Source organism: Oncorhynchus mykiss, chromosome 21, assembly GCF_057628025.1.
Source record: "Oncorhynchus mykiss isolate SJ-2025 chromosome 21, ASM5762802v1, whole genome shotgun sequence".
In the NCBI taxonomy this organism is placed as follows: domain Eukaryota; kingdom Metazoa; phylum Chordata; class Actinopteri; order Salmoniformes; family Salmonidae; genus Oncorhynchus; species Oncorhynchus mykiss.
Window position 1 is genome coordinate 30,790,232 of NC_143042.1, and position 17,170 is coordinate 30,807,401.

Sequence of the window (17,170 nt, forward strand, 5' to 3'; positions counted from 1 at the left end):
ACTTGGCCGATTTTTAATTACGTTTTTTTATTTTTTATTAAATTTAAAAAAATATTATATGAAATGTTTTTATTTTATTTATAGTAATGACAAATAGAACAATACTGAATGAACAATAATATTTTAACTTAATATAATGCCTCAAATAAATAATGAAACATGTTCAATTTGGTTTAAATAATTCAAAAACAAAGTTTTGGAGAAGAAAGTAAAAGTGCAATATGTGCCATGTAAAAAAGCTAACGTTTAAGTTCCTTGTTCAAAACATGAGAACATATGAAAGCTGGTCGTTCCTTTTTACATGAGTCTTCAATATTCCCAGGTAAGAAGTTTTAGGTTGTAGTTATTATAGGAATTATAGGACTATTTCCCTCTATACCCTTTGTATTTCATTAACCTTTGACTATTGGATGTTCTTATAGGCACTTTAGTATTGCCAGTGTAACAGTATAGCTTCCATCCCTCTCCTCGCTCCTACCTGGGCTCGAACCAGGAACACATCGACAACAGCCATCCTCAAAGCATCGCTACCCATCGTTCTGCAAAAGCCGCGGCCCTTGCAGAGCAAGGGGAACAACTACTTCAAGGTCTCGGAGCGAGTTACGTCACCGATTGAAACGCTATTAGCACACACCCCGCTAACTAGCTAGCCAATTCACATCGGTTACACCAGCCTAATCTCGGGAGTTAATAGCCTTGAAGTCATAAACAGCGCAATGCTTGAAGCACAGCGAAGGGCTGCTGGCAAACGCACGAAAGTGCTGTTTGAATGAATGCTTACTAGCCTGCTGCTCAGACTGCTGTATCAAAGGTCAAATCATAGACTTAATTATAATATAATAAAACACACAGAAATATGAGCCTTAGGTCAAATCCGGAAACTATAATTTCAAAAACAAAACGTTTATTCTTTCAGTGAAATACAAAACCGTTACGTATTTTATCTAACGGGTGGCATCCATAAGTCTAAATATTCCTGTTACGTTGCACAACCTTCAATATTATGTCATAATTACTTAAAATTCTTGCCAATCAGTTCGCAACGTGCCAGGCGGCCCAAACTGTTACTCTGACTCTGCGTGTAATGAACGCAAGAGAAGTGACACAATTTCCCTAGTCTAATATTGCCTGCTAACCTGGATTTATTTTAACTAAATATGCAGGTTTAAAAATATATACTTCTGTGTATAGATTTTTAAAAAGGCATTGATGTTTATGGTTAGGTACATTCGTGCAACGATTGTGCTTTTTTCGCAAATGCACTTTTAAGTTTGACGAAGTTGGTCTTCACACAGTTTGCAACGAGCCAGGCTGCCCAAACTACTGCATATAGCCTGACTCTGTTGCACAGAACACAAGAGAAGTGACACAATTTCCCTAGTCTAATATTGCCTGCTAACCTGGATTTATTTTAACTAAATATGCAGGTTTAAAAATATATACTTCTGTGTATAGATTTTTAAAAAGGCATTGATGTTTATGGTTAGGTACATTCGTGCAACGATTGTGCTTTTTTCGCAAATGCACTTTTAAGTTTGACGAAGTTGGTCTTCACACAGTTTGCAACGAGCCAGGCTGCCCAAACTACTGCATATAGCCTGACTCTGTTGCACAGAACACAAGAGAAGTGACACAATTTCCCTAGTTAAAAGAAATTCATGTTAGCAGGCAATATTAACTAAATATGCAGGTTAAAAAATCTATACTTGTGTATTGATTTTAAGAAAGGCGTTGTTAAAATGGTTAGGTACACATTGGTGCAACGACAGTGCTTTTTTTCGCAAATGCGCTTGTTAAATCACCCATTTGGCGAAGTAGGCTATGATTCAATTATAAATTAACAGGCACCGCATCGATTATATGCAACGCAGGACAAGCTAGATAAACTGGTAATATCATCAACCATGTGTAGTTAACTAGTGATTATGTTAAGATTGTTTTTTTTTTATAAGATACGTTTAATGCTAGCTAGCACCTTACCATGGCTCCTTGCTGCACTCTCATAACAGGTAGTCAGCCTGCCACGCAGTCTCCTCGTGGAGTGCGATGTAATCGGTGTCCAAAAATGCCTATTACCGATTGTTATGAAAACTTGAAATCAGCCTCTAATTAATCAGCCATTCCGATTAATTGGTCGACCTCTACCCCTAACCCCCCTGGAACAATGGAGTCCATTCAGACCATCACACACACACACAGGCAGAGAGAGACATACACACACATACAAACAGTGACATTGCAGAACCTCTAGAGTCACCACCATATCTGAAAGTGTGGGAAGGGTGGTTGTTGAAGAGCGTAGAAGAGATTAAACTTAACTGTGAATACATGGTGAGTCCGATTATCAAATGTTACTGTCATCTCCTTAGTCTATTCTCTTTTCATCAAATAAAAAAAGACATTGAAAAATCGTATACATGCATGGCTGTAAGTCCTTTGGATAAAAGTGGCTGCTAAATGGCTTTTATTAATAGATGCCCATAGCTCCGGGTGCCTGTCTGTTTCTGCTCTTTTGCTTATGGAATTGTCATGCAATGTTTGGCTTGACAATGGAGTAGGCAAAAGCACAAATCGGTCTGGGACCTGGCTACAGGGACAAGGCTAGGTGACCTGTATTGTCTGTTAACCCCGATGTCCTAATCTCTGACTGAGTCTTTAACACCTAAAAATACTAATTAGGGTCAAAGGTCATCTAGCCGAGATTAGCTGAGTCGGTTGTTTTTGAAGGCTGTGGGTTTCTCCCTAAATGGCACCCTATTCCCTATGCAATGCACTACTTTTGACCAGGTCCCATAGGGTGCCATTTGGGACATGGCCTGTGGGTTTGTTCACATTCAGTTCTTATCTTAGATTGAGGAAACGGTTTATTTTGGACCCAACCCACTCGAGGGGTTCTATAGGCCTGAACTTGCCTCAGTGTGTGTGTGGAACCGGCCTGTCTCCAGCCATTCAACATCTTTATTTCCTCTCTCTTTTTCTCTTTAGTCTGTTTTTTCAGATTTACACTGAGTGATTCCCAGCACAGCCCCATGCAAAAACAAACACAGAACTCAGACTCCCCTCTTATACCCCTCCCTCTCACCCTCTGTCCCTCCCATCCTCCTCCTCCACCCTTCCCTCTCTCACCGCAGCAAGACTGTGTATGACCAAGGCCCCTCCGTGATACCCAAAACAGAGTTCAGTAGAAAATAAATTAAATGGGTAAGAAGTAGAAGGTATGGCTATTAGGCCCAAAAAAATCCCAGGGTTTTTGGTATTTCTAGTACAGCGTTCTCCAACCCTGCTGTTCCTGGAGAGCTACCGTCTTGTAGGTTTCCACTCCAAACCTAATCCAGTGCCCCTGATTCTAGCAATTAACTGATTGATAAGATGAATCAGGTTAGTTACAACTGGGGTTGGAAAGCCCTGCTGTAGTGAATAGGCTGTGTTCCATTATCCACACTAACAACATACTACTTAGTATGAAACCATGTATTGAGCATGCATTAGTAGTATTCTAGTATGTACATTTGAACATAGGATAAGTACTATAGGCTTAGCCTGTCCCGCCCCTGTACTTCCTGTTTTCAGCCTTGGTACTTCCTGTCCTCTCTGGCGCGTGTCTCTTCCGTCTGCTCGTGGGGAAGTACTAGGCTCCCGGAATACTGGCCTCAATCACCGGAAAACTGAGCTGGGATGAGGATGTGAGTGTGAGAGAGAAACAGCCTGTTCTAAATAGAACAGAAGAGGTACATCACAAATGTAGTGCACTATAAAGGAAATGGGGTCCCATTTAGGATGGGCCGCCAAGGACAATGAGGATCAGTGGGCCCTGACCTGGTGACTGACTGACTGTATTCTCTGTTTTACTACCTTTTTGTAGAAGTTCAGGCCACTTGAGAGAGGTGGTTAGATTGGGGGGGGGGGGGGGGGGGGTCATTTAGGAAGGACAGTGAGAGAATGGGGATAGGTAGAGAGAGACACAATGACTACAGAGAGAGCTTGACATTAGTTTCAGGACTGCGGAGAGGGGGAGGTGGGAGAAGGAAAGATGGATATCGAGACAGCGAGGGAGAGACCCCCGTTGTAGGGCTGAAAGATAGACAAGCCTACGTGCGCTATGTGACTGGGTTGACATTTTATTTAGGAACTCTCTCGATTTGTTTCCCCAGAGCTTTTTCCACAACATTGACTCTTTATATCTGGAATTGTAGTCATTTCTGAGATGTAGAGGAGAACAGGAACAATAAACAAGGGTTGGATTCCTTTTCTATTCTGGCCGAGGCTAGTCTCTCCAAACCACCAAACACAGAAAGATGGGAAGGGAGACAGAGGGAGGGAGAGACATACAGGGGAGAGAGTGTGGTGGGGGGGATTTAGTTACAGTATGGTACATTTATCTGGGCTATGATATGACATTTGAGCATGTTGGGTATTTTGACATGGAGCCTATGGGGTTTGGGCTCTCAGCCCATTCGTATTACCCTATCCCCTTGTATCTCTTCACCCCATCTTTCTGCCCATCTTTTTGGTCTCTCGTCACCCTCATTCAATCCATTTCCCCCTATCCCGATCTGTGGGTTATGATCCGTTCCAAACTGTCTGTCAGTCAGTCCCCTTTTCTGTCTTCCTTGACCCCCCCCCCCCCCCCGCGCGCTCCAGTCTCCCCCAGTTCTTCTCCTCCAGTTTCCCTCTTAATCTCTCTCCTCTGTCCCCCCTCATCTCAGTACTGTAGTTCCATTCCAACCCAAATATCCTGACAGCAGGAGACACACACAGCAGGAGACAGGACTGTACTACTATGGGAGCGTTAGGTTCATGGGAAAATTGGTCATCTTTGTGTTTCCTGTTTTTAGTAATCCCTTGCATGTTGAGTTGCGTCAGGACTGGGGGGAGGTGTACCGGAGAAACTCAATGGGGCTAATTGGGAACAGACGCGCGCACACACAAGGGTCTGCTAAATTACTAAAATGTAAACACAGACACAAACACACTGATACACACACACTCTGCCTGAACCACTATGAAACAGCTATTTGACAAAGACAAAGCACCCAGTGTATTTCAAATGAGCAGGAACACACACACACACACAGCTGTGGGAGTGTGTGTGCGTGAGCTTGTGTTAAGGTGTGTGTACACTCCATGTCTCCTGGCGTTCCTAATGTTCCTTTAGCCATTATGTATTGTTCATTTTTTCCACCAGTGCTATGCCGGATTTACATGATACTTCACTGGGGGGGGGCTAGGTGGCTAGCCAGGGTCTTATCGAGACTTTACACTGATGTTTGTCTCAATAAGATAGCATCTGTTTGAAATGAAATAATGTCTTGCTGCTTCATCACGTCTTTCACTTGCAAAGTTCCTTCAAAGTGACTCTGTTGTGGTTAATTCTGGCTCTGTGTTTGCTTCCGTTTTTGTCTTTCCTGAATCAGTTCTTAACTTAACATGTAACATTTTACTCCCTTCAGTTGTTTTGAAGTGGTGTTTGTAGTGTTTGGCTTCTGTTCCTAGACCAGATCTTCACAACTCAATGCGTGTTTGTGGATGTTTGATTCCTAGACCAGTTCTGCACTGTGGCTAATGCATCTCTTGTTTGTTCATTTCCTGGACCAGTTCTTACTAGAGGTCGACCGATTATGATTTTTCACCGCCGATACCGATTTAAAATGTACATTATTTTTTTTATTTGTAATAATGGCAATTACAACAATACTGAATGAACACGGATTTTAACTTAATATAATACATCAATAAAATCAATTTAGCCTCAAGTAAATAATGAAACCTGTTCAATTTGGTTTAAATAATGCAACAACAAAGTGTTGGAGAAGAAAATGAAAGTGCAATATGTGCTATGTAAGAAAGCTAACGTTTCAGTTCCTTGCTCAGAACATGAGAACACATGAAAGTTGGTGGTTCCTTTTAACATGAGTCTTCAATATTCACAGGTAAGTTTTAGGTTGTAGTTATTATAGGAAATATAGGACTATTTCCCTCTACACCATTTGTATTTCATTAACCTTTGACTATTGGATGTTCTTATAGGCACTTTAGTATTGCCAGTGTAACAGTATAGCTTCAATCCCTCTCCTCGCTCCTCCCTGGGCTCGAACCAGCAACACTACGACAACATCCACCATCGAAGCAGCGTTACCTATGCAGAGCAAGGGGAACAACTACGAGAAGTCTCAGAGCGAGTGACGTTTGAAACGCTATTAGTGCGCGCTAACTAGCTAGACATTTCACTTCGGTTACACCAGCCTAATCTCGGGAGTTGATAGGCTTGAAGTCATAAACAGCGCAATGCTTGACGCACAACGAAGAGCTGCTGGCAAAACGCACAAAAGTGCTGTTTGAATGAATGTTTACGCGCCTGCTTCTGCCTACCACCGCTCAGTCAGATACTTAGATGCTTGTATGCTCAGTCAGATTATATGCAACGCAGGACACGCTAGATAATATCTAGTAATATCATCAACCATGTGTAGTTAACTAGTGATTATGATTGATTGTTTTTTATAAGATAAGTTTAATGCTAGCTAGCAACTTACCGTGGCTTACTACATTCGCGTAACAGGCAGTCTCCTTGTGGAGAGCAACGATAGAGAGGCAGGTCGTTAATGCGTTGGACTAGTTAACTGTAAGGTTGCAAGATTGGATCCCCCGAGCTGACAAGGTGAAAATCTGTCGTTCTGCCCCTGAATGAGACAGTTAACCCACCGTACCTAGGCCGTCATTGAAAATAAGAATGTGTTCTTAACTGACCCAGTTAAATAAAGGTATAAAAATATACAAAAATCGGCGCCCAAAAATACAGATTTCCGGTTGTTATGAAAACTTGAAATCGGCCATTCCGATTAATTGGTCGACCTCTAGTTCTTACACGTTAACTCTCCTCTCTCTGCAGTTGGACGTTTGGTTCCTAGACCAGTTCTAATCATTGATTTAGCACCATCTCTCTTTGTTTCCCATACCAGTTCTTACATTTGAACCCAAGTCTTGTTGTATTTGATTTAAATCTGTTCTACATTGTGGTTAACACGCTACTCTCACTGTTTTTGTTTATGTTGTTGTTTACTTCAGTTCTTCACAGAGTACGGTCCTGATTACTCTCTGGAGATCAGTCCCAGCTGTCGACCGGACCGCAATGAGACCAAACAGCTGGACAAGGTCATCTCCACCATCAAAGGTATCAGACGGCGTAACCACACTCTAAACTCACACACTCTAGTGTTAGCATTTACTTCACAACCACTACCAAAAAACATAACGGTCAGACACTTAGAGAAACCACTCGCAAGCAACAAATGGTCAAACTTTGACCACTCTCTCACACATACACCAAATGGTGTCTTTTGTTGACTGTTGAGTCCAGATGGGACTGCTTTAGTTTAAGGACAGGGTTCTTTTTATTTAAACGTCCAGGCCATCAGTTTATTTAGACACATTAAAAGACCAGAGCGCTGTGTGTGTGTTAGTGTTGCACAGTATACCAAAACCTCACTTATTTTTATACTAGAACATGAAAACGGTACAGTACTAGAATTTTTTACTTTCAGTACTTCTGTCAAATGTCTCATATCTACTGATAGAGATGATCAACTCTTTCTTATAGCGCAGCCGTCCTCTTATTGCGCTGTGCCTGCTCCACTTACTCATTGCTAGCTCTAGCCTGTCCTGAGGAACCACTGCACTCACTGGGAGTCTAGACTGCATCATGTTGGCTCCCCACTCATGCTGCTCAGAAGTAAACGCCCTAGAATAATGCAATACGGCATGTATAAACTTTGCAACTATTAATTACAGTTTGCAAAACAATGTCCATTACAGGCTAGGACACTTTACAATGCAAGAAGATACTGGTAGCTTCCAGCGTTGTAGGCTAAATTTCCTTGCTAGCTTACAGCTGAAGTTAGCTTCAGTTCACTACCCTCATACTTTGTAATTAAGTTGCAAAATAAGCTGATTTGAAAGCTGATTGTCACCAAAAACCAAATGTATTGCCGAAAACGTTATTAATTCACTTCTTCTCTCCTGTCTCTCTCACTGTGTGTGAATGATGTCATTATGTCTTAGAGACAGTGCACACTTTAACAAAAGAAGAGATTGCTTCTATGCAAGTGTTGATCAGTACAATACAATGAGTCCCAAATGGAAGGAAAACAGATTGTTTTTAATCTGTAGCCCCGTGAAAACAGCCAAAACAAGCTCAATAATTCAGTGCCTGCAAACACTCCTAGTGAATTGGTTTAGTCTGTCTTGATTTACCTAGTTTATCAATAAAGATTTACAATTGTGTAGTTACATTGGTAAAAATTCAAATTGATTGTATTATTGATTGATTAATGCATACCTGGCTCTTTTGAAAAATTGACATCAAACATTTAAAATATAATTATATTGAACTCAAAAGATGTCTGGATCAAATAAAGGCACTTTAATTAATTATAAGATTGCATTGGTCCTCCTTTATGATGACCGATCTGTGACATTGGCTTTTTTCCCCCCATGAAATAGTGTCATGATACTCAACCTGGTATCGAAGTAAAAATGTGGGTTTCATGACAAATTTTTGTGTGCCCCCATATGGCCCCCACAGTATACACAGCAGGGGGTGTTGTCAGCACCCCAAGGAGACAAATATACCCCTCACCTAAAACTCGTCACCCGACCTCCACATATACACACACTCCTTGACCCCCTCTTCTTTGGGAGGGCACAGGCCCAACATTTGTCAGCCTGCTGGCCTGGTGTGTTCTGTTCTGGCTGTGGTGAAAACACGGATGTGTGTTTTAATGTTTCCGGTTAATCAGAATGTCAAACACTACTCTCTTTGTTACGACTGGAAAAGTGGGGGGTGAAATGTTAGACAAATTCATCATACAGTCAAACGTACTCAATACTCAGATTGTCCAATTTTTATAGTACATCTGTATGTGGATGAACAAGTTTTGATGTACACACATTTGCACACGTGTTAGGGATTTGTCTGTGTATATGTGTGCTGGAGTGTTGACCCCTGTCTCACCCCCTACCCTGTCGTTCACTCTGGATAGGGGGTGTGTGTGGTGGTCTCTTGGTGTATATGCTGCTGACAGCCACACTACACTACTCCAGGGGGACCAGCAGTAGTTTGGTTGGGATAGACTATGGGCTAGGGAGTAGAAGCAGGGTGATTAGTGGAGGTATGGGGGTGTCTCTGTCTTCAGGGCTGGCTAGGGAGTAGGAGGCTGGGGAGTAGGAGCTAGCGTTTGGGGTCTACGGACCCAAATGGAACCAGACCACTGACCTGTTGAAAACAACGCGGATCCATCAGTGGATGGACCGAGGGATGGAGCGGTAAAATGAAAGGCAGACAATGTGCGGTCGGTCTAGTGTCACATCTGCTCCTTAAGTTCAGAGATCCCTCGTTTCCTTTCCTCCTATTCTGATGGGATTTCAATCCATACATTTAAATGAAGGTGATGTCCTTCCTTCCCTGTGTTCCTTTCTTTTCTCTCCGCTCTTCCTAATTTTTTTCTGTGACTGGGGGTTCAGGTGCTCTTGGTTTTACCAAGTGTATGTGACGACAAAACACACACCCCTTCAACCATGTTGTGTGAGAGAAACATACCACATACAGACAACTGTGGTACTAGTTGAGAGCAGGATGTGGTTGCTAGACAGCTGTGCCAGAGTGCAGACTGGAAGCTAATGTTTACCGCAGTTTCTAATCTAGGGAAACCAATGATTACAACCATTGGTCCCAAACAAGGGAAACCATTTGAACTGTGTCAGGCCTGGAAACAGACGCACAGCACCACACAGGCTTAGGTTATCACGCCATGAGCCGGGAGCTTGAGTCTTGACACACGAATGCACACTATGGCCTAACAATGTGGTCTACTGCCCTGGCATGGCATGCCAGCCGTGGCATGCCAGCATCTATCACCACCACTGCACAGCTGTAGTTAACACAGCATCAACAGAGACCATGTCTTGCCGTTTAGGTTGATTTGTTTTAATAGCTTTTATGTGGAGCGACCAGGGGCAGTTATGAGCCCCGTGGGGAGTCTGAATTAAAATGACTTGTTTGTGTGTGTGAGACTGACTGTCTCGCAGAAGTTTCCTTCTGAAGATGATTACCAAACTTTAAATCACACTTTTAAGTCTGTCCAATGTCCTTGGTGGCCATTTTGGAAAGATTTCAACAATCAGGAGGGAATAAAACCGTTTCCTTTGCCGTCTCTATTGGGCGCACTGCCAAATTACCGACTGAGCTTAATTAATTAAGCAGCGTTTTCATTAGAGTTCTACCGCATGACGGCAGCGGCAGGAGCCGTCTCTCCGATGTTTATCGGTTTATTTACCACATAGTCATGTTTATGAGCATTGAAATTAGTGGATTCGGCTATTTCAGCCACACCCATTGCTGACAGGTGTATAAGATTGTACGTCTGTTCAACATTGGCAGTAGAATGGCCCTTACCGAAGAGCTCCGTGACTTGCAACGGGGCACTGTTAGAGGATGTCACCTTTCCAACAAGTCAGTTGGTCAATTTTCTGTCATGCTAGAGCTGCCCCGGTCAACTGTGTAAGTGCTGTTATTGTGAAGTGGAAACGTCTAGGAGCAACAGTGGCTACGGCGTCAAGTGGTAACAGAATGGGACCGCTGAAGTGCATAGTGCATAAAAATTCTGTCCGAGCAGCTGCACACAAGCCTAAGATCATCATGTGCAATGCCAAGCGTCCGCGGTGGTGTAAAGCTCCCTCCATTGGACTCTGGAGCAGTGGAAATGCATTCTCTGGAGTGATGAATCACGCTTCACCATCTGGTAGTCCGACGGATGAATCTGGATTTGGTGGGTGCCAGGAGAACACTACCTGCCCCAATCCATAGTGTCAACTGTAAAGTTTTGTGGGCGAGGAACAATGCTCTGGTGCTGTTTTCATGGTTAGGCCCCTTAGTGAAAAGTGAAGGGAAATCTTAACGCTACAGCATACAATGACATTCTAGACAATTCTATTTTTCCAACTTTGCGGCAACAGTTTGAGAAAGGCCCTTTCCTGTTTGATAAAGCGGGGTCCATACAGAAATGGTTTGCCAAGATTGGTGTGGAAGAACTTGACTGGCCTGCACAGAGCCCTGACCTCAACCCCATCGAATACCTTTGGGATGAATTGGAACGCCGACTGCACGCCAGGCCTAATCACCCATTATCAGTGCCCAACCTCACTAATGCTCTTGTAGCTGAATGAAAGCAAGTCCCCACAGCAATGTTCCAACATCTAGTGGAAAGCCTTCCCAGAAGAGTGGAGGCTGTTATAGTAGCAAAGGGGGGACCAACTCCATAAATGCCCATGAGGGGCGGCAGGTAGGCTTTCCACTAGATGTTAGAGCGTTGGACCAGTAACTGAAAGGTTGCTGGATCGAATCCCCGAGCTTACAAGGTACAAATCTGTCATTCTGCCCCTGAACAAGGCAGTTAACCCAGTGTTCCTAGGCCGTCATTGTAAGTAAGATTTTGTTCTTAACTTACTTGCCTAGTTAAATAAAGGTAAAATAAAAATATTTGTACAAATGATTTTGTAATGACATGTTCGACAAGCGGGTGTCTACATACTTTTGTTCATGTAGTGTATTTCCCAAGGCACGGATAAACCAATCCACCCTTTTCCCTATGTAGTGCACCACTTTTGACTATTGCCCTTAGCTCTGGTCAAAAGGAGTGCACTATATAAAGGATAGGGTGTATTTGGGATGCAGACATGTAGCCTACATTGGGGAGACTGGCAGGCAGTAGTGATGGTGGAAATAATCGATACAGATACATAGTAGTATGTTATTTTTTGACTATATTTTTGACAATATCACAATATTATTTTGTCGCTAGTTGACTGAACCTGCACCAGAACTTGTTTTTCCTTCATAGCTTGTTCTCCATCTTTTTAAACAGGAGCCAATTTTGTTTTCAGCATTTTAATTTATAACTGATCAAAACTCAGGTTCTCATGGCTCTCATCCCTCTGCAGCAGACATACAGTGCATTTGGAAAGTATTCAGACACCTTTGACTTTTTCCAAATTTTGTTACTTACAGCCTTATTCTAAAAATGGATTTAAAAAATTCACTCTTCAATCTACACACAATAACCCATAATGACAAAGCGAAAACAGGTTTTTAGAAATGTTTGCATATTTATTCAAAGTAAAAACGGATACCTTATTTATATACGTATTCAGACCCTTTGCTATGAGACTCGAAATTGAGCTCGGCTGCATTCTGTTTCCATTGATCATCCTTGAGATATTTCTGCAATTTCATTTGGAGTCCACCTGTGGTAAATACACTTGATTGGACCTGATTTAGAAAAGCACACACCTGTCTATGTAAGATTCCACAGTTGACAATGTATGTCAGAGGAAGAAACCAAGCCATGAGATCAAAGGAATTGTCCGTAGAGCTCCGAGACATGATTGTGTCGAGGCACAGATCTAGGGAACAGTACCAATAACTTTATGCAGCATTGAAGGTCCCCAAGAACACAGTGGACTCCATCATTCTTAAATGGAAGAAGTTTGGAACCACCAAGACTCGTCCTAGAGCTGGTCACCTGTTGTTCATCCTGATCAGTCAGGTTTTTTACATGGACAATACACTGGAGATTATGTACGACAACTACTAGAAATAATAGAACATCATGAAACGTATAAGAAGCCTGGAATGGTATTTATAGCGGATTTTGAAAAGGCATTTCATAAAGACTGGATTTTATTTATAAATTCATGGATTTTTTTTCAATTTCAGTAATTCTCTTATGAAATGGGTAAAAATAATGTATAGCAACCCCTGGTGTAAAATAGTAAACGGCTACTTCTGAGTTTTGAATTGTCAAGAGGAGTTAAAAAAGGGTGTCCACTGTCACCATATCTATTCGTAATGCCCATCGAAATGCTAGCTATTAAAATCAGATCCAATAACATTTAGAAGATTAGAAATCCAAGGCTTAAAAACAAAGGTATGCCGATGACTGAAGTTTTATATTAAGTCCGCAAGCTAGATCCCTGCAATGTCTCGTTAAAGATCTAGATTACTTTTCTGTGCTCTCTGGACTAAAACCAAATTATGATAAGTGTACAATATTCCGTATTGGATCTTTAAAAAAATGCAACTTTTACATTACCCTGCAGTTTACCTATAAAATGGACTGATGGTGAAGTAGACATACTCAGCGTTCATATCACAAAAGAGATAAATAAGCTCTCCACAATGAATTTTAATTGAAAACTTGTAAAAATAGACAAGATCCTGCAACCATGGAGCGGTACATTTCTGTCTATGGAACAATTGCCCTGATCTAACTCCTTAGTCCTATCAGTTTACTCACTTGCTTATGGCGCTGCCTACTCCTGATGATTCGTTTTTCAAATCATATGAGCAAAAAATATTTAGCTTTATCTGGGACGCTAAACCAGGCACGTTTTATTTTGTCTATCTATATAATGAATATGAATTTGGTGGGTTGAGATTATTAAATATAAAAGCACTTAACCTCTCTTTAAAAGCCTCACTCATTCAAAACTTTTATTTGAACCCTAAATGGTTCTCAAGTAGAAGGTTGCAAGTTCAAACCCCCGAGCTGACACGGTACAAATCTGTCGTTCTGCCCCTGAACAGGCAGTTAACCCACTGTTCCTAGGCCGTCATTGAAAATAAGAATTTGTTCTAAACTGACTTGCCTAGTTAAAGGTTTAAACATTTTTTGGGAAATTTGCCTTTGTGCAGATTGCCATGTCTCATTTTCGATTAATTGAAAATGATACTTTTAATATTATGGCTGAACTCAAATGTGTTGGTTGATAAAATACCTGTATTTATGGGAAAGATGTTTGAAAAGGGTATTTTGTTTGTAAATTATATTGTAAATTGGAATGGTAGTTATGTCCTTCATGGAGTTATCAGAATTGTACGGGAAGGTCTGCTCAATCCAAGAGTACAACCAATTGATTACAGTATTACCCCAAAAATGGAGGAGGCAGGTGGCAGCGGGAGGAGGTAGGGAACTGGTCTGTCTGCCCAATACAAAATATCAAAATTGGCGGAGGAATAAAAATAGCATAAATAGGGAAGTATACCAGTTTCATTTGAGGACCAGGATGTTGACAACTGTGCCATACAGATTGCAAAATAGTTGGGAAGAGATTTTTGATGTACCAATTCCATGGTATGAGTTGATTATATAAAACTATGCAAGATTCAAGACTTTGTGCTTTTCAGCTAAAATTACTATATAGAATTCTTGCCTCCAACAAAATGTTTAATATTTGGGACATAAAGTCATCGAAGCTCTGCAGATTTTGAGGATACAGAATCAATAGACCCATTTATTTTGGTATTGCCCTCGGGTAGCCTGTTTCTGGTCTCCGGTTCAGGAATGGCTGAAAATGCATAGCATTGATCTAAAATTGACCTAAGAAATAGTACTGTTAGGACATCTGGAGAGATGTCAGTCAATTACTAATACTCTTAGTAAAAATATTTATCTTCAACTCGCAATCTGTGGATTAGATAGATTGAAATTGTACGTTAAACATCACGGCATGGTTGAAAAATATGTATTGCGTAGAAACCCGAAGTGGGTGGCCGGCAGAGATAGATGGAATGGGCTGAGGGTTGGTATGTGGAACTGGAGACAAGTGGGAGGGGAGTTGCTGTGTGGGAGATAGAAAGATGGTCAAAGATAAAAGTAAGAAAATAATAATAAAACGTACATTTGAATTACACTGAGGGGCAGTGTTTTTACAACTAATGGCGGTTTGCCTGAGGCTGATGTCGTGCAGGTGTTTGTACACATGCATAAACAGTGGCTAAAAGGTACTATTTAATGAAGCTGCAAGTTGAGGACTTGTGAGGCGTCTGTTTCTCAAACTAGACACTATAAATGTACTTGTCCTCTTGCTCAGTTGTGCACCGGGGCCTCCCACTCTTTCTATTCTGGTTAGATCCAGCTTGCGCTGTTCTGTGAAGGGAGTAGTAAACAGCGTTGAACGAGATCTTCAGTTTCTTGGCAATTTCTCTTATGGAATAGCCTTCATTTCTCAGAACATGAATAGACTGACGAGTTTCAGAAGAAAGTTCTTTGTTTCGGGCCATTTTGAGCCTGTAATCGAACCCACAAATTCTGATGCTCCAGATACTCAACTAGTCTAAAGAAGGACAGTTTTATTACTTCTTTAATAAGCATAGCAGTTTTCAGCTGTGCTAACATAATTGCAAAAAGGTTTTCTAATGATCAGTTAGCCTTTTTAAAATGTTAAACTTGGATTAGCTAACACAACATGCCATTGGAACACAGGAGTGATGGTTGCTGATAATGGGCCTCTGTATGCCTATGTAGATATTCCATTTAAAAAATCTGCTGTTTCCAGCTACCATAGTCATTTACAATATTAACAATGTCTACACTATATTTGTGATCAATTTGATGTTATTTTAATGGACAAAAACAATAAAATTTCTAAGTGACCCCAAACTTTTGAACGGTAGTGTATATTTTAATGTTGTGAGAGCTCCGACAGCTTTCTCATTAATGTTGCAGGAGATGATAAACGTGTGTGAGATAACATGACAAACACTTAGCTCCCAGAGAGTTGTCGAATACGAGCTGCGATTGATTAACACACAAGTAGTAAATACCTCTGCTCACTGCTCGTCACTTTACCGGAATTTCCAAACAACATCTGGGGGACATTTACGAGACTCTGAGCTCTGTTTAAAAATAGAGAGGGATAGAAAACATGGTTGCTTTTTGCCAGGCGCTGATTGGAATGGATGCTTGGGTAGTGCAAGTGTGTGTGCGCGCACACACACACTGCTATGCAAACCCCCTAGTCTGTTAGCGCAGGCTGGCTTTTAAGCATATGCAACAGGACGTGCTATAATGATGGGTTTACCACACACACACACACACACACACACACACACACACACACACACACACACACACACACACATGCAAACAAATAGGAAACCAAACCATGCCTCTATAAAACGGTTGTTTGTCAAAAAACAATCTATACGGTGCCTTCAGAAAGTATGCACACCCCTGAACTTTTTCCACGTATTGGTACATCCTGCATTTAACATTGATTAAATTGAGATTTTGTGTCACTGACCTACACACAATACCCTATAATGTCAAAGTGGAATTATGTTTTTAGATTTTTATTTACTTATTAATAAAAAATGAAAAGCTTTGTCTTTTGTCAGTAAGTATTCAACCCCTTTGTTATCCCAAGCCTAAATACATCCACGAGTAAAGATTTGCTTACATGGACTCTGTGTAATAATAGTGATTAACATGATTTTTGAATAACTACACCACACACACAATTATCAGTATGGTCCCTCAGCCGAGCAGTGAATTTCAAGCACAGATTCACCACAAAACCCGGGAGGTTTTCAAGTGCCTCACAAAGAACGGCACATATTAGTAGACCGGTAAAAATAAAATAAAGCCTACATTTGAATATCCCTTGGAGCATGGTGAAGTTACAAATTACACTTTGGAGGATGTATCAATTCACCCAGTAAGTACAAAGACGCAGGCGTCCTTCTGAACTAAATTGCTGGAGAGGAAAGAAACCACAAGGATTTCACCATGAGGCCAATGGTGACTTTGAAACAGAGTTTAATGGCTATGATAGGACAACTGAGGATAGATCAACAACATTAGTTACTCCAATACTAACCTAAATGACAGAAAAAATAAAAGGAATCCTGTACAGAATAAAAAATATTCTAAAACATACATCCTGTTTTGCAATAAGGCACTGAAGTAAAACTGAAAAATGTGGCAAAGAAATGGACTTTATGTCCAGATTACAAAACACTATGTTTGGGGCAAATACAACACATCACTTTTCATATTTTCAAGCATGGTGGTGGCTGCATCATGTTATGGGTATGCTTGTCATCGGCAAGGACTAGGGAGTTTTTAAGGATGAAAAGAAACAGAATAGAGCAAACACAAGAAAAATCCTAGAGGAAAACCTGATTGTCTGCTTTCCAAGAGACACTGGGGGACAAATTCACCTTTCAGCAGGACAATAACCTAAAAACACAAGGCCAAATATAAATATATACTGGAGTTAACTAGTGGACTAGTTTTCACTTAAATCGGCTTAAATCTTTGGCAAGACTTAAATT

The 17,170-nt window shown here is 41.1% G+C and overlaps 1 protein-coding gene across 1 annotated transcript in view; it reads left to right on the forward strand.

The window, feature by feature from the left end:
- hdac8 (histone deacetylase 8) overlaps positions 1 to 17,170 on the forward strand; it is a 37,119-nt gene that overhangs the window by 13,076 nt on the left and 6,873 nt on the right. The window contains exon 10 of the mRNA XM_036957748.2: positions 7,066 to 7,171. Coding sequence (XP_036813643.2) covers positions 7,066 to 7,171 — 106 coding nt within the window. The remainder of the gene's footprint in view (positions 1 to 7,065; positions 7,172 to 17,170) is intronic.